The 24222-nt window shown below is 43.6% G+C and overlaps 1 protein-coding gene across 2 annotated transcripts in view; it reads right to left on the bottom strand.

Annotated features, from left to right (window-relative positions):
- The window catches only part of PHYHIPL (phytanoyl-CoA 2-hydroxylase interacting protein like), a 79813-nt gene that overhangs the window by 8936 nt on the left and 46655 nt on the right, over nt 1-24222 (bottom strand). For both annotated transcript variants that reach the window (XM_083440153.1, XM_083440152.1), the window contains one exon: nt 5696-5995. In XM_083440153.1, coding sequence (XP_083296279.1) covers nt 5696-5995 — 300 coding nt within the window. The remainder of the gene's footprint in view (nt 1-5695; nt 5996-24222) is intronic.

Raw genomic sequence — 24222 nt, forward strand, 5'->3', positions numbered from 1 at the left:
CTCATAGAACAGAATCTGAGTTAACATGGCTTTCCTCCTCTGGAACAACAGGCTGGAATACTCTAATTCTGACCATTATGTGCCTGGCATCCCTTACCCCCAAAGCACTAAAAGCTCTAACTGCAAAATTAAGGAATTGGCCAACAGACCCAAGCCTTTCATTTATGCACATTAGCTTCAGTGAGAAAGCTTTGCGAATTTGCTGTGAAAAACAAAGCACACCAGTTCTGAAATCTAAAGAGGTAAAAGCAAGGGAATAAAAATAAAGGGTGCAAGGAATGATTTGCAAAGCAAACTGCACTTGCTAGCAAGGAAAAGGTAGCAATTTGAGATGGAGCGTTAGGATGTCTAGGGTCCATATAGTTCAGGAGGAACACACAACAACAAAAATATAAGTTCCAGCCTACATGAACAGTAAGACTCCCTAGACTGCAGCAGGAGCATCAAGCTTGAGGATTCCCTCACAAAAAGAAATTGCTGCACATAGAAAGTGAGCAAGTCAGGTTCTAGCCAAGCCTTCTCCCTAACATGCTAGTCTTCTACATACAAAGAGGTGATTTTTATCTATATCTATCTAAATATTGAGGAGAACATTCAAAACATGAGATTTACCCCACTCTGAAGTACAGTTCAGAGCCAGTTTTACCAAATTATAGGCACAGACAATCTGTTAACTATTTGCAATAGGAAGGACCCATTTTTGCGCCCCAAGTCAAGTGCCTGAAGCCCTTGCAATGCCAATAAAACTCACTATGTTGTGTTTGTGTGTAATAACTACTGGTACACCCTTCTGATTTGTTTGCATGTTCAGGACATTTGTTTTCTCATCGGTACAGTGGTACCTAGGGTTACATATGCTTCAGGTTACATACGCTTCAGGTTACAGACTCCGCTAACCCAGAAATAGTACCTCGGGTTAAGAACTTTGCTTCAGGATGAGAACAGAAATTGTGCTCTGGTGGTGCGGCGGCAGCAGGAGACCCCATTAGCTAAAGTGGTGCTTCTGGTTAAGAACAATTTCAGGTTAAGAACGGACCTCCGGAACGAATTAAGTACTTAACCTGAGGTACCACTGTACTAATATTAAAGATTGTAAGTCACTTGGAGTTACTTTGGTAAAAAAAGCGGCCAATAAATTTAATAAAATAATAACGAACAACTATTTAGGTCCCACAGCAAAAATGACACTGTTTCCCCACAGCTCTGAAATGACCAGTCTCAAATTGACAGTGCCCCCCCCCAGTGCAAGCTCAGCTTTCACAATAAATATAGCAATTCCACATTGCTTGATGACAGGTATACACAACTCCTCTATGAATAGTGCTACCGCCCATTAATGGGCCTGTACATAAGGATTTTGATCCATTGGGCAGGATTGGCAGAGAGAATCAGAAGCTACAGAGTTCCATGTTACTGCATAGAAACAAGAGAGGCAAGTTGCTGAACCAACACAATAGCCAAAGTGAAAAATGTAACAGGGTGGGTCCAGAAGCTGAAGCATGGGAAAGGTCCATGTGAGCCTGCCCACACCTATGGCATGCTGGGAGATGAATGTCACCAATGCCACTGAGAAATTGTAGAGCAGTGTTTCCTGAAGTTGAGGACTACAATTCCCATCATCCCTGACTACTGGTCTTGCTAGCTAGGGATGATGGGAGTTGTAGTCCAAAAACAGCTGGAGACCCAAGTTTGGGAAACACTGTTGTAGAGTAGGGGAACCAACAGCCACCCAGCACCAAAGCTAAGCTAGAACTAGACACAGGATAGGATGAGTTGCGGTACCGTACCAATATCGCCTAAGTAATGTGTCTCTTAAGGTGCTGTCTGGACTTAACAGCAGCCATTTCTGGGCATTTTGGAGAATGAGTGAGCATAGAAAGTTCTTCACGCAACACGTCAAAGCAAAAGGTTATTTGTTAACTACATCTTAATTCAAACCAGATTCCATTCACTCCACCAAGAACTCTATTACGCTCAGCAAGAAAAAGATGGAATGTGCTATTGATGAATAGCATCACTCTCATATTTCACACAGTTATGCAAGATGCACCTTCAACCCAGATAGAAAGAATATCAGCATGCCTATCAAGTTCCACTCTCGGCTTAATTATGCTTAGTCTTCAAAAAGAGGTTCAAATGCCGTTGCATCTTCACAAGAGACCCAATGTCAAAGAAACTGCATTCTCCTTTCCATTCTGTAATAATCCAAATACGGTTATCATCTAAACACAAGAAGTTTTCCACTCCATAATTCTAATACAGCGCAAGTGCGCACAGATAGAACTCTCTTTTTATCTGAATATCAAACGATACAAACAATTTATTATGTCTCTTTATCCAGGCAGATAAATAACACTCAGTAATGTGCAGCAAAGGGCTTCAGTTTGTACACAACTGAAGTGTGGGGGAAATGGCTCTGTTTGAAAGGAGAGTACAGTGTGCAGGGGAGTGCAATTTCAGATTTTAAGAAAAAGAGCAAAGAGATTACAGTAGGTGGGCAACAGTCACGATAATGATCAAAGATTAGGCTTCTGGGTATCATCAAGCCTTGGCTATATTCAAGACTATCCTGTGCACACGTTTATCCTATGCAAGGACTGAACTCTCCAGAATTCTACGCGGTGGTTTGTTTTTGAAATTACTTTGCACAAAAGCATCTTCTTAAGTCATTCTGTTCACAAAATGCCTTGTAACTCTGCCCCATATTGTTTATTGCAAAATCAATGTAAGTGACTTTGACTTTTCTCTCTCGAAAAATCGCTTCACAATTGATTGTGCAACTTAGGTTCTACTAATGCTAATCATTCTTGGCTGCCATCTCCACAGGTAGTATTTGTCCCCCGGGGTCTTGTGGCATCTTCTTGGTAAAACATTTTCCTTTTATTCACCTTACACTTCTCTCTACATTTCTGATTTTTATATTTTCCCTTTGTCATTATGCAGAATTTAGTTTGAGTAGAACCTAGTTGGTAATGAACTATCTATTAGGTAATTAAATCCTTGTAATGTCTGAAGTGTTCAAAGTTTTGTGAGCTGCAAACCTCCCCCCATTTACATTTGCAATTTTATTTCAAAGAAAGTCTTCATGAAAAATTGCCTCTAAATTTATCCTAATTATGTACTTCTTGGCATGTGATTTTGCCTAACGTGCATTTTTTTTTCTTGCAAAGCCACTTCCCCTAATGATGTGCCTTTTTATGCACAGTTTAGTATATGCATTTTTGTATACATTAGAGGCAAATTTCAGAAATGTGAAATTTCCAAAGGATGGCTGTGTTTTGGTTTGTGTATTGTTTTTGGAAAGATAGGTTTTATATGCAAAGTGAGACGAAATTCTCCCCTGTCACTAACTTGGGACCAAAGTTAATAAATTAAACTTTATCACACACCCCAATGCACTAGAAGGATGTTTATAGGTTTACACTACTTCTTGTGACTCACCAAGCTGATCACAGCTCATTTGTCAGGTAACTGCACACCACTCAACTGGCAGGCAGCACAAGCAGTTGTTATATGGAGGTCTTGGTGGCTTGCCTATTGCATCTGTTAGGTTACATTTAACTTGAATAATCTGCTACATACTTATAGATATTATATTAAAATGTATTGTAGAAATTATAACTTTGTACCCAAACTTTTGCTTCATGCAAATTCTGCTAAGTCCATCAAGCCTATTAATTAAGGATCTTCTAGCTCCTTATCTTCTAGTCCAGGCAGGGATATTCCGAAGTCTTTAAAAAAAAAATAAAATCAGTTCAATCTGTTATAATTGCCAGCGGTACCAATAGTTGCTGCTATTTTAACCTCTGCTTTCCTACGGGATAAGTTTGTCAGCTGAAGTATTTAGCATCCCATTCATCTCTCTCTCTTGTTCTCCTTGCCTCTTAATGTCTTCTATGGTTCTTTCTTCTGCTACTGCCCTTCACCCTCTATGTTTTCCAATACACCCCAATGTTATTTTTTTAACTTGCCCCTCAGATTCCTGCCAGGTTTTCTAATTGTCAGGGCACAACATTTTATCCCGAAGCATTACAACTCTCCTTTTCATTTCCTTCCGCTTTTGCATTTGATTAAAATTTCTCTGCAGGGGGCAATCCTCAAAAAGATACCATAATATCAATGTGTTTGAAATCATCCTTCTGATCCATGGGGCAAATGGGCATATAAGCTGATACGTTTTCCCAAACAGGCATACTTGAATGTGCCTATAGGGTCTTCAGCCTCGCCAGTCACTAGGAGCTTCAGAAGGCTTTTGGAAAGAATTTTGCAGGCATTTTGTGCTGCAAAATCGGTGTGCCCGGTTAATATTTTCTGCACGACTGGTACTTCAGCACGACTCTGTCATGTTTTGTGTTTAAATTAGTCTTCATGATTTTAAAACACCGCAACTATCCTCAAGCCTATGGAGAGGTGAGAAAGAGGAGATCCATACCATACATTTAAAGCACAGCCAACAGACACGACTTCCCACAAAGAACCATGGGACCTGGTGTTTCCCTCTCACAGGGCTACCATTCCCAGTACCCTTAAACTACAGTTCCCAACATTTTCGGGGTGTATGTGTCATGTGGTTTTAAATGTGCACTGGATGTGCTTTAAATGCACGGTGTGGGTATGATGTCAATACATATAAGGCACCTGGTTTAAGGAACTCACCATGACCCAGAGGTTTGTGGGGCTCCAGTTTGCTCATGCGTTGAGGTCAAACCCAAAACCACTAGAACAGGGCCAATAATTTTCAGAGCATATGCTTGGACACAGTCTTAGTAGCCTTAGGGTAGATCAGCTACGTTGTTTTATAATAACCATTGATCTGATCGTATTACCCCCGTAGCACCAAACATTGATTTCTTTTGTCCCCCACCCCCCCAGTGCTACTCACCCAGAAATGTTTTATTTCTGCTGTGAGACCTAAATGTTTATTTGTGCTGCAACGCCTTTTCATTTCTTCAAAAGTACCTCACAGGGTGAACTATTGCCATTCTAGTGTTAAACTGCTTTTCTTTTTAATTGACACCTTTTGCCCCGCCTCAAAGCATAATGTGGTGTAGAACTGAAGAAAAGGACACAACTGATGAAAAGAACTGATGTCCAGGCAAAAATCAATAACCAAGTTGATGTACCTGGCAATTCAATATGTACACAAAAAAGCCTGGTGAAAGGTGTCTTTTAAGCTGCTGCTTTTATAACATCGGGGAAGCCATTTTGAGGGTTTCCCCCCTCAGCCATGCCTTCTGGAGTAAGTAGGCCACACATCTTGGTCAAAATACTTGGACAAAAGAGTTTGAAGAAACACCACAAGGATCACATCACGACTTAAGATGGTTCACGTGTGTATACTGTTTTCCCTGCTTCTTCTCCATATGATCTCTCATATGTTTGGAATCACAAGGAGAAAGGTTGGTGTGAACCAGGTTTATGTTTGAAATGAGGGCTGTATGCAAACGACCTCTTGAAATTCTCCACCTTGTTTGAGGAGAAAGAAATCTGGGCAGTGAGGGTGGGTGGGGGAAATGACATTTCGCTGATGGGAACAGAAATTATCCATCAGTTTCTTGGGGGTAGATCTCACCATTAGGACCGGGGGAAAAAAACCTCAACTGGAGTTAAAACATGGACTCAGTGGAAGCCTTTTCTTTGGTAAATTCACCACTTAAGAGATTAAGATCACCACCTCCTCCCTTTCAAGTGTCACAATCAAAAAGCATTTCAGTGATCTGAAAAGCATGTAGAACTTCGCAGTTACTCGAAGCACATTCTGCTGCTGTACTTTCTGTTTGACAAAAGCAAAAACATACCTTGTGCTTAAATTTGTTGGAATTCTTGTTCTCTTTCTTATTTAGATCAATGAAGTAGTGAGTGATGCGTTCCTTAGACTTGGAATCCATGTCCCATGAAATCTTGAAGGAATCACAGGTGATGTTGCTGATTTTGATGTTGTGTGGAACAGGAAGCTCCTCCATCTCTGCAATTCCACTGTCTTGCGATTTGTTCCCTGTACAGGAGAGAAGACAGAATAAAGAATCTCTGTCACTGAGAGTGGCCCTTCTAATTTTCCTGGAAAATGAGAGGGAATTGTTTTCTTCATTAATGGTGCAGGATTAGGGTGTGTGTGTGTGTTTGTGTCTGTTTTAAGATGCCAAAATGCTGGGTGAGATCAGGGGGTGGAGCCAAGCCAGAACCTGCTATGTCACACTGGCAGAGCAGAAATGGGAAGGTGAGAATTTGGAGATTTTTGGATCTCAAGGCATGGTCCATACATGCCATACTCTGAGGTAGAAGAATAGAGATTGTTCGATTCTGGGGTCCATGCAAAGAGGGGTTTCTGTTGCATGGGCAAATCTGGACACAATGCTTCTTATTTCTTTAACTGTAACTTGATGTTGTTGATATGATTTAAACAATAAAAACTGAGCATCCTGATCTGGGGAGACAAATAAATAAATGACGCAGTTGCCATCTGAGGCCTTAACTGCTACAGCATGCCTCCTCAACCTTGGCCCTCCAGATGTTTTTGGCCTACAACTCCCATGATCCCTAGCTAGCAGGACCAGTGGCCAGGGATGATGGGAATTGTAGTCTCAAAATATCTGGAGGGCCGAGGTTGAGGAAGCCTGTGCTACAGTCTATTCTGCTGCAGGAGTGGAGAAAGGCTGAGTGATTACCTGACAGAACAACATTTTACTCTTTTGTACCAGTGCTAGCCACGTGGCAACCGTACACAAGGGATAGTGCATAGGTGCTGCATAGCTGCGGAGCCTATAACTGGACTGGGGAGCCTGTGGCCCTCCAAATGTTGTTGGACTCCCAGTTGCCATCATGGCCAAGGAGTCAGGGATGATGGGATGTCCAACAGCACACCCATAAGCAGGGCCTGCCCACAAATGCAAATGGGATTAATCCACGTGACTCAATGCTCATCAGCATTAGTTAAGACTGCAGTCTGGTTCACAGGAAAGCCAGGCTGAGCTAATGTGAGTTTTTTCTTTTCTTTTTACTATCCTGAGAGACATATGAAGTAATTAATGTCAGAGAGAATTGTTGCTGTTCCAGAAATGATTGCTTTGCTAATTTAATAGCTAATGCCAGCCACTATTCCAGTCCACTGAAATATTTTACCTACCTACTTACTTACACACACACACACACACACACACACACACACAATTAAGCTTTCAGTGCACATTTTTGACATGGGTGCTAAGAAGGCCTTAATGCAGGAATGGAAATGTTTGCTAGAATTTATAAGCAGCAGCAATAAACAGTAACATCACTTTTATTGCAAAGCCCAGTCAGAGCTTGTGGCCTGCTCTGTGCAAATGGTACAAGATGTTTTGGAGATTTATTTATTTAGCTTCTATATAACTAAGCACTTGCATTTGGTTCAGCATCCCACTTCCCACAATAGTAACCAAATGCAAGGAGGGTTTGATGACAAGGGCGCTTCTCTGTTGTTTGTTCATCTCCTTCAACTTAGAGACAAACGGCCTATGAACCGGAGGATGAAAGCTATCAGTCAGCTAGTTACCAAGTAGAACCTCCAGCTGCAGAGGCAGTCTACCTCTGAACGGAACAGAAAAGGCCTTTTGGCTCCAAAACCTGCTTTGTCTAATTGCCTTTTAAAGGTGTCTAATCTCTTATGTACAGTACAGTCACACATTTAACTAATGCAATTTCAACCTTGAAGTTGAAACTGTGCAAATTAAATGCATGCAAGGAAATGGACCTGGGGACTCCTATGTGTGAAGCACATGCTCTACCACTTCAAGTTGTTCCCATGGCTTGGATTTGAGCAGCTGTTGATGAAGCCTGGGTGGCAGAGTTGCAACTACTGTATCATGGGTGGGGAAACCTGCCCCCTCAGGCATTGAAGGGCTACAGCTCCCATCAGGTTTAAACACTGGCTGTTTGGGCTGCTGGGAGTTGGGAGCCCAGCAATTGGCGACCTGGGAGAGGGTTTCAACAGCAAAAGGCAAGGTGTTCTGATTGGAAGACACTTTAAGTGCTTTTCTGGCATAAAAGCAGAAATAAAAAGTGTGTGTGTGTGTGTGTGTGTGTGTGTGTGTGTGTGTGAAATCAGGATGGGAGGACTCTGAAACTTGCCACCCTTCTCTCAATAACTAAAACCCTGAACCACCACCAACACTTGGAATTTGCCTCACTTTTATTTCTTGTACGAGGGAAGTTTTTGTATGCTGCACCGGAGCACACATAATTTCAGTGGCAGGTTTGTTTTTGGGTGTTTGTTTTGGCTCTGCTCCCTAGGACAGCAAAGTGCCTTGGATCAATCAGCCTATCAGTATGCAAATTGCTGCACTATCCATCTCTTGTTAATGCAATTTCCTCCACCCCCCTCCTTAGTGCCAAACACAACATACCATCTTTTTTAATAAGAAAAACCCAATTCTGGGCTTCTACAAATGTGTGCCTAGCAATCATTCTCCTCCTGTCACCTTCGGTCACCGCTCTGGGTGTATTTACAGTTGCACTGCGTTTCCAAAGAGCACCCTGTCAGATTTCTGCAGTTCGTGCAGGAGAGGGAGGAGCCAAGTGCCCACTGACATCCCACTGCCAAGGGAGAAGTGTCTGTACTAAAATTAGGCCTTCTCTCCCGCATAGCAGCTCTTTCCTGCAGTGGTGCCACCAGCAAGTGCGAAAGCAAGCAGGGCTATGTGATGTTTATCAGCTTCATACTGCATGAGACGGTGGGGAGGTGCAAACTGACACTGCAGAAGGGGAAAATGCAGAGAATGGGGGAAAAGGGGGGTGAAAAAGACACCACACCGGGAAACCAAGAATGTGGGGAGAAAGATAAAGCAAAGGGGTAAGGAGAAAGCCGAGCTAAAACATTTGCAATTGATGGAAAGCTCCTGCTGAATGCAGACTCCGGACTCCAGCCAAATGGCCGTGGCTCTCATTCCACAATTTAATGTCCAAGTCTCCTAGTTTCTCCTTGAGTGGATGCAGGAGCTTGTGCTGTTAACCATAGCTGTCAACTTACAAATTTGAAAATAAGGGACCAGCAGCCTCGAAAATAAGGCATCAGCAGTCAAAATAAGGGATTTTCTGGGCACAGGTATGTTCAACTTCTGAGCCCCTCCGAGCCAAAGGCAGAAAGCCCAGCCAGCAGCCAAACAAAGCCTCATCAATAAGGGACAGCAGTGGGACATGGCGCTGGGATACGGGACTGTCCCGCCAAATAAGGGACGCTTGACAGCTATGCTGTTAACAGATGCATTACAGGCAGGAAGTCAACAGGTGTGGTTCTTACCAAGCAAGGGGAGGCAGTGAGGAGGAGCCACACCACCTTGCATGCCTGCATATTGCGCAGCATCGCCCCTCCAAAAGGGAGAAAAAAATTGCCTCAGAAAGAGATGGCAAACCATGTTATGCAAACCAAGTAAGAGGTGTTCCGGCTCCGGACAGGATGATTCAGAGTTTTTGAATGAAAAAGGCTGACTCAACGACTGCAGCTGGCTTCCTTCATTTATTTGTAAATAACCAAAGAGCTTCTTTTAGTTGCTGGGACACGTTTTGGCATTTTACAGCAACTCCAGCAGAAAATGCCTGCGACTGTAACAAGCCCAACACTTGGACCCAACAGTCATGGCAGTGAGGTGGGTAGTAAAATGCAGCGGTCATCTCTGTTTGTGGGATGCATGTCCTAGGCCCCGGAAAAGGCTCTCGCTTCTGCATCACATTTCCAAAGACTGGGACCACACAAATTCAAAAGAGATGAGAGAACATGTGGAAAGCAGGAGTCAGGATAGCTCAGTTGGTTAGAGCGTGGTGCTGATAATGCCAAGGTTGCAGGTTCAATCCCCTTATGGGACAACTGCATATTCTTGCATTGCAGGGGGTTGGTCAAGATGACCTCAGCGTCCCTTCTAAGTCATCAGTTGTGTGATTCTACCTTTAAACTGGATCACAGAGTGATGAGGGCTAGTCACTTTTATCTCTAAAATGACACGTGTACTGGGTCACTGGACATGCCCAGGAACGGACTGCCTCCGTCAGGCATTGAGACTAAGCAGCGAGAGGAGGAGCAAGGTGGAGAGGAGACAAATCAAGGCTTTCTAGGCACTGCATTGTGTTCAATTCCCTGGTTGCTCATCATTTCATGCCCTCAATGGGCTGGCTTCTTATCATCAATGGTGTGGCTCTCCAGATGTTGCTGGACTTCAGTTACAGCTATCGCTGAACATAGGCCTTGCTGACTGGAGCTGATGAGACTTGGAGCCCCAAGTACCCTATCCTTGCCCCCCCCCCCAGCATGTTTGTCTGTACAAAGGAACATTTGGTTTCCCACCCCTACCATAAACACAAAGGGGAGGGATCCTGGCCAGTGATGGCGCCCCTATTGCTCTTACTTTATGTTAAGAATGCAAGAACTGTGTTGGTTAGATCAGCCTTGGAAGCTCACAGAGCATGGCAGATATAAACATTCTCCATTGTTTGTCCCTCTGCATATTGCAATCAAGAGGTATACAACTTTGGTTGACGTGAGCAAATTCTTCCAGTTCCACCTCATTATGCATTAGATTCCAACATGATTGTCTCCTGGCCAGAATGAATAATTTTGGAATGTTGATAATGTATTTTGCATACAAGGAGAGGAAAAAATATGACGACCCAGCTTCCTTAGAAGACAAGATTCTTATTCTTCTAAGCAACATTTTCAGGTAAAATGTGGGCCTTAAAAAAACACACGTCGTTATTTTTCTTTCTGCTCTGGTGCACTCCAGCAGAACCAAAAATAAAATAAAATACAGCACACAGAGATACGGGCTGGGAAATATCAGCTTTTCAACATTGTGGTATATCGCCAGCCAAACATTGGGGTGTGGCGATATACCACAATGTTGAAAAAACAAGCTGCATTGGCCTCAGCCTACGAGGTGACGGGTGAAACTGTCATAGCTCTCACTGTGGGAGCTGAAGCGCTTTCACCCCAGCGCCTAGCGGGCTGGGACAATGTAGTTTGTTTGAACGGCTCGCAGAATCATCCCCCGTGCTCCCCCTGATTGTGTGGGAGCCAGCACCAGGTTGGGGGGGGGTCCTTTAACTGCTCGGCTGAGGGGAGCAGCAACCGCACACTCCTCAGCCAAGCAGTTTAAAGATACAGAGGGAGGAACAAGTTGTATCGGCACCTCACTGATTTAGCTTTCCCCCTCCCTCTTCACAGTATGAGGGCAGAGTGGGATGGCAGTTTTACTCAGCAATATATCACTGGTGAAACTGCCACCGCTTCTGAGTCCCTCTGCTAGCAACACTCGCCAGAGAAAGTCGCTAGCAGAGGGACTCAGGAGCGGTGGCGGTTTCATCGGCGATATATCACTGAGTGAAATCACCATTCCACTCTGCCCTCATGCCGCTCCTGGGCAATACATTGATGTATCAGGCCTAACACACCCAGCTTCCCTACAGGACAGGCGCCCTTGAATATTTGTTTTATGTTGCCTTTCTTAAAGTTCTGGAAATTATACCCCCCCCCCCATAAAAACACTGGCAGATTTCAACTGTGGCAGCCCAGAGGTTTAACAGCCACCCCACTTGTGGGAACCCCATTTTTAGCATAGTGTACTATAGCTAAATTCAGTGGGTGGCTTGTGAAAGATGCTGCACATGTGTCGGTCCAGGAGACCTCTTGATTAATGCCAATTGTCCAAATTATGGAGGAACCCACCACAAATCATGCTGGAGATGGAGGGTCGTCCATGGCAGGGACACACTCCCAGGTTGCACCCGCTCTGCCTTTCAAGTTGGCAGACATGGGCTTGTGCGGCACAGCAGGATGCAGCGAACTCCCTAGACCCCACTGGGGAGCACTGTCAGGATTTTTGCCTCATAAATCCTGGCTTTCCCCTGCCTGAACCTCCTCGCTGTCCGTGGAGGGCAGTGAGGATCGACCACCATTGACTCATGACATAGCCGGAAACCCTAGTGCAACTTCTACTGTTCTACTCTCCAACAAACTTGTACGCTACCTCTTGCACAACCACTTGCACTAAACCAGCCCTCAAAATGTCCCGTGCTGATGTTATGCTGGATCTCACTTGTGGATTCAGACATAGTGCCCCGCTACTGCCAGCACACATCTTAAGCACCCGTAATTAATAGCTGCCATTGACATGCCGATTTCTGGTTCAGGCAGGCAAGTACAACACTTGATCACACGATAGCTTGTTCACTTGCTGCCGAACATTCAAACTGCCTCCATTAAGTCACATTCTGTGTTCCTTCAGGTGACCTCTGAGTCTCTGTATGAGAGAGTAATTTCTGCCTTTTCACTCCCTCTGCACCATTCAGAAATGTGCAAGAGCCTTTTATATTCCCTGCTATTCATCTTTTTTCCTGAAGAAAAGCCACTACCTTATAAGCCTTTAATTCACAAGAAAGGTGATTCAAGCCCGGGAGCTGAAAATCTAAGCCACATTCTTCTTCTTCTTCTTTGAGCTCTGGACTAACCTTTCTTTCTTTATTATTTCTTTATTATTTTTTTCAAGTTAAGGTAAAAAATACCCTCAAGGAGCCTTACAATAAAATGAAATATTAATGTCCATGAAATAAAATATCAATGGATGTAATCAATAATGAACACCAAGGCCCAGTGTACTAAAAAAAGTACTGAGGTGCAGCAGAAATAAAATAAAATATTGATAAATATGAAATTTCAACAAAATCCAGCAAATACACAATGGTCCAAAAAGACTAAAATATAGTACCCAACTACAGCCAAAAACCATCAGCAGATGGGCTGTCAGCATTTCATACAACATTCCCAATGTGAAGACCGCAAGAACGGAAACCCTCATAATGTATTTATTTATAAAACAATATTTGTATACCTCCAGCAGTAAAAATAAAAGCAGTTACACACACACACAATAAAAACATAAAAAATTATATCAGAGATCATCCTCTATTAAAGGAAAATATTTGCTTACCATAACTGCCTGCACAAGTACAATGGTAGTTTTGTTGCTTTATTTTGAATTCTTTTTCTTAACACTGAATTTGACTTTTTTGCGCTGAGCTAAAACTAATCCTAGGGTTGAATTCTGAACCCATCAAAACTGCATGCAGAAAAGGTTTGAGGGACATTTGTATATCCTTTTACTGAAAACTACCCACTTGACATGGACATTAAAACACATGCATCTCTGGGTTTCATTTTCACGCTTACGTTTTCCCTCTTTTCCCTCAGCCCTTTCAATTGCATATACTACGATGCACTTTGCACCTTAGTTCAACAGAATTTACCGTCAGGTTACCAGCTCACAACTATCAGCATATGTGGACAGGTAGGCTGCTAAAAGTTTGTTGACCAATGTTCACAAGTGCATTTCCTCAGTTACATATTGATTTGTAAACTCAGCATTTTTGGCCAGTGGTGGCTTAATATGGGGTGGAGGACAGTGAGAGGGGATGCCCATGGGCCAGAAAGATCACTTGCAGCCAGGACATACTCTTATCAATCGATTATAAATCCCTACTAACCTCTTTGGCCAGACTTTGATAGGCAATCATGCCAAAAGCAGCTCTCTTCAAAATGGGGTGTAGAGGTGCCACATATGTGAAGTATTATGATGGCAACCTCTATCAGAGAGCCCTTAACAGCAGCGTCCCTTAACAGCAGCAGTGTGGGCTGGTAACCTGAGGGTAAATTCTGTTGAACCTGCTTAGGGGGCAAGCCTAAACAGAAAGGTTTTATAGGCATCCTGGGCAGCCACAAGTCAACTGCTCTGCCTGATTGCCAAGAAGCTTCCTTATTTAGTCTCCCTGTTGTTTCTTGCTTGGTGAGAGCTGCAGGCTGGCCCAGAGATTGTAGCGCTTCTTAACATCCTGGGGCTGCAGGTTTGCTCAATTTGCCCAAGACTACAATTCCTCAAGGACCACCTCTCCCCATATGAACTGCCCTGAACCCTGCGGTCATCATCCGAGACCCTTCTTTGTGTGCCTCCTCTACAAGAGGTCTGGAGGGTGGCAATGCAAGACCGGGCCTTTTCTGTGGTGGCTCTCCGTTTGTGGAATGGTCTCCCCAGGGAGGCATTCCTGGTGCCTTTATTACATATTTTTAGGCACCAGGTGAAAACATTCCTCTTCTCCCAGGCCTTTGGCTAATTAAACAACCTACGGCCTTTCAAATGTGTTTGTCGGATGGGCATTGATTTATTGCCACTCTGTTATGTATTTTGTGTTTTCACTTTGTAGTTTCATGATGCAAACTGCCGTGTGATCTTTGGATGAAAGGCAGTATATAAATTTAATAAATAATAATAAAACAAGTAATAATTTTCAGGCCAAATTCTGTGAAGTTTGGCATGGGAGGTGCTTTTCCTCCTATACTCAGGAGTGCCAATTTCTAGGAAAGTGCTTAAGGGAAAAATGCCACCAACACTCTACAGAAAACAACTGTTTAAATGTTGTGCTAATTTTAAACATAGTAAAAATAAATAGCTCTTTTGGTCATGCCTGTTGGGAAACAGGACATTTACCTCAGGCCTACGGATTTTTAATGTGCCAAGTGTACGTCTGAGCCAACAATAGTGATGGAAGCTGTGAACAATTGTTGCTCTTTTCTCCCCACCAACGTCCCCAGCACATGTCTGATTCACAAATGGCTAATTGTATAATTAACTTATTATCCATATGAGCAGTGACTAAAAAAGAGTCACAGTTGTCGAACGCTATGTTAGCACAACATGAACTAGCACACTCCCACTCTTCATTACTGCCTTTCTTCCAGAACAAACACTCAAAGGCAAGCGAAATTATTTTAATTGCAAAATAGGGTGAAAGAACAACCTTTTCAAAAGGACACGTTATAGAGCTGAACTTCTACTCTCTCTTTTTCACTTTAAAAAACTAAAAATGAAAATAAAAATTCCCTTTCAGTCTTCAGGTAGCCAATCAGGTACTTCTGAGAAGTATGCCATGCTTCCTTGCTGTTTGCCCCTAGAAATAGAGGTATGCTGCCTCAGATCATGGATTTGCTATCATAGATGACAAATTTGTTAGCACTTCATTGGCCCATCCTCCATGAATTTGTCTAATCTCTTTTTAAAGACTGCTAATCACTGTATTGGTTGGATTTCCAATGTTGCCTCTGGTGATTGCAAAAGGCGTTGCAACGACACATTTTTTGTGTGGACGAGGCAAGTTTTTCAGAACTGTTGAGGTAGTTTACTCTGCAGCGTTGCTAGCTATTTCATCAGGGGCTGTGCCAGTTTATGGAACTGAAAGATGGCTTGAGCCATCAACCCAATGGCCCCTAGTTCCTCTGGCTTACAGAGGGAATTGTGGGTGATAAAAAGAGCAGCAACAGCTGGAACATGAGAAGTTTGTGGCCAAATTTTAATACCACAAAACAACCATCTAAACCTTGGTGGCGGGACCAATGAAGAGACCTTTTCTCATCAGAAGAAATTCAGTGTAGTACTATGGATATCATTCTGTCAACACTTAGCATTTTAGCTTGCCAGACTGAACAATCCCCATTCACTTGCATTTCTCAGCATCTCTGAATAATTTTTATGCAGTACGAATGGTGCGGAAAAGCAGATCTTATTCTGACATCTCCCAAGTTTGAATGTATTACATTAGAGCACTTTAAAAACAAATTAATTCACTATCAATGACATAGTTAAAAACTGCATTTTCTCTAATGCCTCATTAAAATGATAAAACGTCCAACCATGGATGCTTACAGAATCTTGTCAGAGTCTGCAAAATGCAATGTCTTAGCTATCGTAATTTTGCTCGGTTTTCCAGAAAGGTCCCTTTGCAAACTGCAACAGCAAATTGATTTGTCAAATACATTTCACAAGGTTCTTTGTCAGGGGCTTTCTCCCAGCATCTTATGAAACCCACCCAAGGGATGGATGGTTTTCACCACTTGATATGCTTCACAAATAGTAGACCTTTTGTGCAGAGTCTTGCTATCCAAACATGGATCTGGCGAAAGGTTCCCCATTTGAATACTTGTGAAGCTATTTTGGTTCCCGTGAGTTTTGAAGCTCAACATATGGGATACATAGAAGGAGAGCCATTAGTTCCCATAGGGCAGGGAATAAACAGCTTCAGGGATGAAATCAGAAAGGTGTAGCGTCACCCCCTGCAGATCATTCACCACCACCCCTTCTACTTCAGCAACATTTATGCTGGCTGCCCAAGGAAGAGAAAAGCCCTCCTGGCTAGTCAGAAAACTGGGACCCTCCTGAGTAGCAGACCAAACCCTAAAAAATGCAAAAAACCACCAAACACTCGCCAATGGGTTTCTATTTTCAAGGTGATACTTGAGGGTCCCCAATTCTTTTTTGAGTCTGATGCTTGGCTATTGCCAGCTGTGACCAGAAAAGAAAAGTTCAGATTCTCACGACGTTAAATTTTGCTCTTGTGCAGTATCATGGAAGCAGTCAGCCTAGGAAATATCTAGGAGGCAGAACCATTAATGTACAGCACGTTAACTGGTGTTGGAGAGCCTCAGAATATCAGGTGCCAAGTGCAACTAAGAGGGGAAGGGCCATAATTTGTATGTCTTGCTTGCTAATGCCTGGAGGCATCTGAATGACCACTGCTGGAAACAAAAGGCTGATATATCTTGGTCTAATCCACCAAGGCAAAGCAATCAAGTTCTTTTGCTCTCAGACTTATCCGGTTGTCTGCCGGAGGGTCTGTGCCACTTGCCATAGAGGATACAGTGGTTGTAACAATAGGCTGCAGGGCTTGCTGTCTTGCCAGCCATCTCCTTTTAGCACATCAAGAGAATGTAGTCATCCATACTCAACAGGTCCTCAACCAAGCAGGAATCTGAGCCCTCCAGGCAAAAGGAAACAACTGAAACCCGTTCTGAAACCTTGAGGCTATGAGATAGGTCAAGCTCATGAAGGAAAACTACAAGCTGCTTGGTTAAAGTTTGCTTTTGGAGAAAATAGCATCAACAAGGCTATCCACACTCTAAATACAGAAAGCCTGCAGAGACAACATTGGGGGAAAGCCCAGACACAGGGGAAAGCAACGAAGGACTAATTGCAACAATAATTTATAATGTGGGAAAGTCCTTACTCAAGTGGTGTTCTTGCTTTAAAACTGGTACAGTGGTACCTTGGGTTAAAGATGCTTCAGGTTACATACGCTTCAGGTTACAGATTCCGCTAACCCAGAAATAGTAACCCAGCTTAAGAACTTTGCTTCAGAGAACAGAAATTGTGCTCCAGCGGCGCAGCAGCAGTGGGAGGCCTGATTAGCTAAAGTGGTAAAGGTAAAGGTACCCCTGCCCGTACAGGCCAGTCGTGTCCGACTCTGAGGTTGTCTAGATCATTCAACTCCTTTTGGGGAAATGGATGTGGAGCATCATCTTCAAGAACCACTTCTTTTTCTTCATGTCCTTCAACACTGGAGGCATCTTCATCACTAATGTCAGGAAGTTCTCCAAAGATAGGCACTGGAATTTCATCACAATGAGCTACAGGACGACGTGCTGATTGAAGATCAGGATACTTGAGGCTGCTCCGGTTCTTTCTGTTGATCCTAGTCACATCAACAGTGCACCAAATTATGGAAGATTTCGAGGTTTTATGACTTGAAACTGATCCCTTTTCGACATAATCACCCAGAACTATCGGACCTGAATACTTCTTGTCATTAAAATAATCATTTCCAATCAAAACAATTATTCGACATGGCATTTTACCCCCACCAACTTCTTCTAAAATGCTCCACACAAGCGTACATGTGAACAAAAATGTAAAAAAAAGACATGTGGCCATAGCTCAAAAACTTGACCTGAGTGAGCTAAACCAATGTGATTTTTGGATTCAGCGCATCAGATTCATCCTAAATCAACTGAAAAAAACCCAGACAACAAATTTGTTGTTGAGCAGTGTTATCTGTGGCTAAGAAGTGTTGCACAAAGTAGGATTCAAGCCTCAGAAACGTGCTTCGGGGTTGGCCCCAAATCCAGGACCAGGAGGAAGTGAACCCTTTAAGGCTAGGAGTGGGGAGTCTTTTTCCTTTGAAGAGCCTCTGAACCACAAGAATAGTCAGTCAGGGGTCCAACTAACAGTTAGCTGAACCAGAGCCAAAAGTGTGTGTGTTGTGGGGGTGGGAATGTGCAGCATTTATTGCAGCACTGCGTTGCTCTTTCTCTCTGTGTCACAGCATCTCTTCTCCACCTCTTGTGTACAACACACTACTATAAGCAGAAGAGATTCCCAGACGGGTGGTTCGGAGAGCAAAAGTGGGAATCCTTCAGCATCCAGCGATGCCAAATGCCACCTTAAATTAGAGCATGGGCCAAATGTGGTCCCTTGTCCACAGATTCCCCATCCTAGCTCTAATGCAGCGAAGAACTCAATCTTCTGGAAGCTTTTCTGCTCTCCAGAAAGCCTTGCTCTCTCCGAGCCAAACCGTTTACCTTTCGCCATTTTATGAAATGCCAAAGAACAAACATTGTTCACACATTTGAGTGCAAGATTATACCCCTTAAAAAGTCAAAAGAATAAGCACAAGCTGCCAGCTCTACTAAGATCAAAGGGGCCACCAAAAGATTAATGTTTTATGCTCCTGTTCACAGGCTTCTCTCTCTTCTGCCATAGCCAGAGCTAAATTTCAAGTTAAATTGTCTAATCAATTCTAAAGCAGTTGTGATCATCACAACTGCAGCTGAAGCAAAATCTCAGCAAACAAAGTGTTTTCCACGTACTTTATTATTCTCTTTATCGTTTCATTACCATCAATACACAGCGCACAGGGAAGAGAAGGCAATACATTTCTGTCAGATATTCAAAGCTTTGTCAGAGGTAACAATACGGGGAAGAAAATAAAATTGAACTAGAAGAGCAAAACATGCCTGAAAGGTCATTTGTGCTTTCTTAATTTTCTTGTTTTGTTTTTAAGGGCGGGCAACTATAGCAAGATAGCATCACCTCCAAAAGTGACTTGGGGAGCCTTATACCGTGTACAATATATTCAATGTGAATCAGCCACAAGAGACAGCCATTTTAGGTTGCATTAGCAGAAGTGTCATGTTCACGTCTCAGGAATTAAGAACTTATTTACACACTATGCAGAATCACAGACTGAAATATTAGAATTGTGCACTGAATCACTTTAAACTGCAAGTGGGGAATCCTATAAACACACATCTCCCTACATATAGTAAATCATATAGTATAATAATATAGTATCATATAGTATAATAAATCATATAGTACATCAGGTTTAGCTTACTCCACACACACAGGGAGCATTGAGCACTGGAGTGAAATGCACACAAAGGAACATCCACACTATAAATATAAACCATTTTAAAACTAGTTTAAATGGCAGGACTTCCACAAAAGAATTTGCAGAATTACCATTCTGTAATGGTGTTGAGTTCTGCCTGTCCAACTTCGAATCCTTGGCTGGCATAGGATGAGTTTCAAACTGATTTAAAGCTGTAATGTGTAGACATATTAAGAGATGCAAAGTCCTATGATTCTGAACAAAGATGGAGGACAATGTCATAGGACTTCTGCTCCACCAACCCAATTTTGAAAGTCTCATGATGAGGGCATGTCCTGTGGAGAGCGCCAACAAGCAATGTGAATCATGAGTGTGACCTTCACATTCCTGTACATATGTGGATATGCATGTGACCATACGTCAGCCTATATCAGAAAGGGGTGCTATTAAATCAGTTAGTCTGCCTAAGGGGTGGAAATTATTTTTCCAGTCAACATGGCCATTGAATTTCAGCTCCTTGAAAAACAGCAGGACATCTGCTACCGATGCCACTCTGTTTTCACAGAGTGCCTGTGCAGAATTGTGACTGCCAAAATGGGTTTTCCAAGCACGCCCTTATTTCTCAAGGCAAAAACACCTGCAAGAAAAGACCTACAAGATAAGAGGACACTGCAGTTTGGGAGCAAGCAAGGCAGGAAAAAACCCCCAACATAATATCGCTCAAGATGGATATAAGAGCTCTAACAGTGTGAATATTTAAAGTCCTACGGATTGTACCCCAAAGCATATTAAAATTTTCAGAAACAATACTATTGCAGCTATAGGCATTTGCTGATCAGTCTAGGATTTGCGCAAACAAATGAAATGTATGCTGATGTATACTGCATATCAACAGCAAGATTCTTTTCTAGATCGTTTTAACGGGAAGCAGTTACCAGTTCTCCACGTTAAATAGGAATACACTTCCATGGTTTTACTGTGGCTAGAGAACTTGGAAAAGATGGGAGGGATAAATCTCACCCTTAGAACAAAAAAAGGCACCCCAGTACCCCAAAGTGGCGAATAGTTAGCGAGTGGTACCATTTCAAGATGAAGTTGGGAACCAAATATCCAGAAAGTTCCCCCTCCCCCATAAAACTACCATACTAGGGAGAAGGTTCTAGGCTAACCTTTTCCTCAATATGCTATTTGCAGGGGGAGGAAGCATTTTTTTGCTTGTTTTATGTATGGAAACATTCAGGCCCTCCCCCCATCTTGAATAGCCCAGCCCAGAGAAAGATAACCTCCCTTGGTGTTTCTGTCCAAATCTTTTAGCTCTCTTTAGGGGCCAGTGATTGGCTTTGGACTTATTAAGTGTTGCTTAAGTGCCACCTTGGGACACGGGTGGTGCTGTGGGTAAAAGCCTCAGTGCCTAGGACTTGCCGATCGAAAGGTCGGCGGTTCGAATCCCCGTGGCGGGGTGCGCTCCCGTTGCTTGGTCCCAGCGCCTGCCAACCTAGCAGTTCGAAAGCACCTTCGGGTGCAAGTAGATAAATAGGGACCGCTTACTGGCGGGAAGGTAAACGGCGTTTCCGTGTGCTGTGCTGGCTCGCCAGATGCAGCTTTGTCACGCTGGCCATGTGACCCGGAAGTGTCTCCGGACAGCGCTGGCCCTCGGCCTCTTAAGTGAGATGAGCGCACAACCCTAGAGTCGGACACGACTGGCCTGTACGGGCAGGGGTACCTTTACCTTTACCTTAAGTGCCACCTTGATCACCACCTCCACATGAGGTGAACTTTCAACAGAGACGATGGCCTGGAAATGCAACCACTGCCAAAACATCAACCCCACCCCCAAGCTAGAATAGATCATTCTTCTTGCATAATAGTGGAATCTCACGGTTGGACAAGGTCATTCTCTAGATGGATTTCTGCTTGAAAGGGCATGAGTGACTAATGGACCTGCAGAGTTTTTTAAATGCCAATACCGATTGTCTCTAGCTTCCCATTAGTTTCTCCAGCCATGAAAATTCATAGCACTTTCAAAGAAGCACTCTGTGGGGGTTGAGAGAATAAAATAGCCGGGCTGCAGGCCACACTGACTGGGAGAAAGATATCCCATTCAAGAAGAATGATAATAAGTTGTAGCTATTATCCGGAAAAGTAAAAAACTGTAAACCAGAAGTGATTTAATCTGGGACTCAAACAGAAGAGCGGTTTTCAAATTACCTACCTACAAGAACCCTTATTCCCACATCTATTTGCTTGTTAGGGAACCCATGTGAATCTACCAAGGAATGCCTTTACCAGCCTTCACCAAGCTGGTACCTTCCTGATGTTTTAAAGTACATCTTCCATCAGCCCCAGTCAGCATCCTAAACATAGGAAAGGCACAAGTTTGGCAAAGTCTTGCCTATATACTGCTGTTATTCTCGGTTCTATGGTACAGTCAATGGTTGGACAGTGTTCTCGAAGCTGCAAAGATGAGTCTGACCAAACTGCGGGAGGCAGTGGAAGACAGAAGTGCCGGGCGTGCTCTGGTCCATGGGGTCACGAAGAGTCGGACACGACTAAACGACTAAACAACAACAACAACAACATGGTACAGTCAGGGCACTGGCCAGGCCTACTGAGCCTCGCCCATGTGAACTGAGGGCCAAAATAGATGGGATTTATTACTTTAGCCCTGGCAATGCTTGCTTTTAAAATAAATAAGTAAATAGCCAGTGGGGCACAGAGAGAACCAAGACTAGGATGGTGATGTGGGATGATGGGGACCTGCTGCCATGGTTGTGATCAGAACCCTGTCTTCTCTAATCCTCTTATTCATGATGGGAAGCAAGCAAGCAAGCATACCAGGGTTAAATATGCAAATAATGTCACACCTTGCTTGCTTGACACTGAGTCTACACACCAGAGTGTGCGCGTACTCTCTCTCTCTCCTCCATGTCTGCTTTACAGGAAAGATCAGTAGTATCTGGTAAGCTTGTTCGCCATTGCAGATTGGCTCGCTTGAACGGCCTGCTGATAAACTCATGAGGGATTACTGGGTTCCTGGGAAAGAGTTTGACAAGCTTTCTTCTTCTTCGGCGATCACTCGTAGCCAAGTAAGACTGTCTTCCATAAACACCGTTTTAACAATGATTCCGTAGGTGACTGTGGAGGCCAATTCTGGATCCACACATCCTTCCACAGTGGGGACATTGGTTTCCAGGCAGGAATTGATCACGGTGTGGATTTGCCAAGCGTGCCTTCCTCTTAGCACGTTTCTCCCTTGCTTCCTGAGTTTGAGTGTCTTCAAAGCCCTTGACGCCTTTGGTAAAGGCTGTTCTCCAACTGGAGCGCTCGCAGGTCAGTGTTTAAAGCACATAAAGTGTTTAAAGCAGTATAAATCAGTGCTCTATAAAGCACCGCTTTTTAGAGAGATAGAAGCAAACCAGATACTTAGACTGGCTTAGTCAGTCCCTCTCCACAGAGAATCCTGAGAGCTGGAGTTCTGCTGCGAGAGGGGCCTGGGGAATCTCTAACGAAATTCCTAGAAATTTCACCAATTAGGATTACTTCACAGGAAGCCATGTCAGTTCAGCTGGTAAAAATCCAAATGTGAAGTCCACCTGCATTTCAGCATCCCTTTCAAGCTCCTGCATCAACTTACCTGGCTCTAAAGATCTGGCTCTTGCTCCATAAGTGCCAAGTATCAAACTTTGGAAATTGACAAAAATGAGAGTGGCAAAAGGATATAAAGGATTTGTACTTGCAACCTGCAATCATTGGTGCCAACACAGAGAGTCCTGAGCCTCTTCCTTGTACCACCAGCAAATGCTCTTTAATTATAGTACCTGTCCTTTGGCAGCAGGGCAACACACCTCCTTACCTCTCTCACCCTGACCTAGCCACTGTGATCCACGCGACGGTCACCTCCAGACTGGATTATTGTAACTCGCTCTACGTGGGGCTGCCCTTGAGACTGACCCAGAAACTCCAGCGGGTGCAGAATGCTGCAGCGAGACTCCTTACGGGGTCTTCGCTGCGAGATCACATTCACCCGGTGCTATACCAGCTGCACTGGCTCCCGGTGGAGTACAGGATCAGGTTTAAGGTGCTGGTTTTAACCTTTAAAGCCCTATACGGCCTAGGACCCTCGTACCTACGGGACCGCCTCTCCTGGTATGCCCCACAGAGAAATTTACGGTCTTCAAATAAAAACATCTTGAAGGTCCCAGGCCACAGAGAAGTTAGGCTGGCCTCAACTAGAGCCAGGGCTTTTTCGGCCGATCTGGTGGAACACTCTGTCACAAGAGACCAGGGCCCTGCGGGACTTGACATCTTTCCGCAGGGCCTGCAAGACAGAACTGTTCCACCAGGCCTTTGGCCAGGGCACAGCCTGACTCCCTCCATCGGCAATCTTCGCAGAGCTCTGGCCCAATGGTTGCCAGTGGCTTGAATTAAGTACTTAACCCGAGGTACCACTGTATTGTAATTGAAATCAGATTAGATGAGTGTTGTTTGTACTGTTTTATTGTTGTTAGCCGCCCTGAGCCCGGCTTCAGCTGGGGAGGGCGGGATATAAATAAAATTTATTATTATTATTATTACTGCTACACCTACCTGCAAAGTGTTAGACCGACTCTGGATGCATGGTAGATCTATTCATTCATAGGTATTTTACATTTCAATGAGTATCATATAACAGATCAAGATAAAAAAAATTCTTACAATCATCAAGGTTTGAAATACCCAAGAGACTGAGCTGCCTGGGACATGTGGACCCAAAGGAAGGAAGAAAAAAGTATACTGGCCACAAAAGCAGAGGAAGAAACGGGTTAGGTGAAAGGCAAATGCTTTGTAAGCAGTACAGAATGAAGACTACCTCAAAATCTGCACTGCAGATATTCTCCAAGATGCACACAGCATATTTGTTGTCAGATGGTTCCAAGTTCTTCATGCCTGGCAAACTCTTACCGCATAAATCATGTTTCTCAACTTTTTTCAAAAGCAGCAAGTCTGCTCCAT

The sequence above is a fragment of the Podarcis tiliguerta genome (genome assembly GCF_965153285.1).
Source record: "Podarcis tiliguerta genome assembly, chromosome: 5".
Taxonomy (NCBI): domain Eukaryota; kingdom Metazoa; phylum Chordata; class Lepidosauria; order Squamata; family Lacertidae; genus Podarcis; species Podarcis tiliguerta.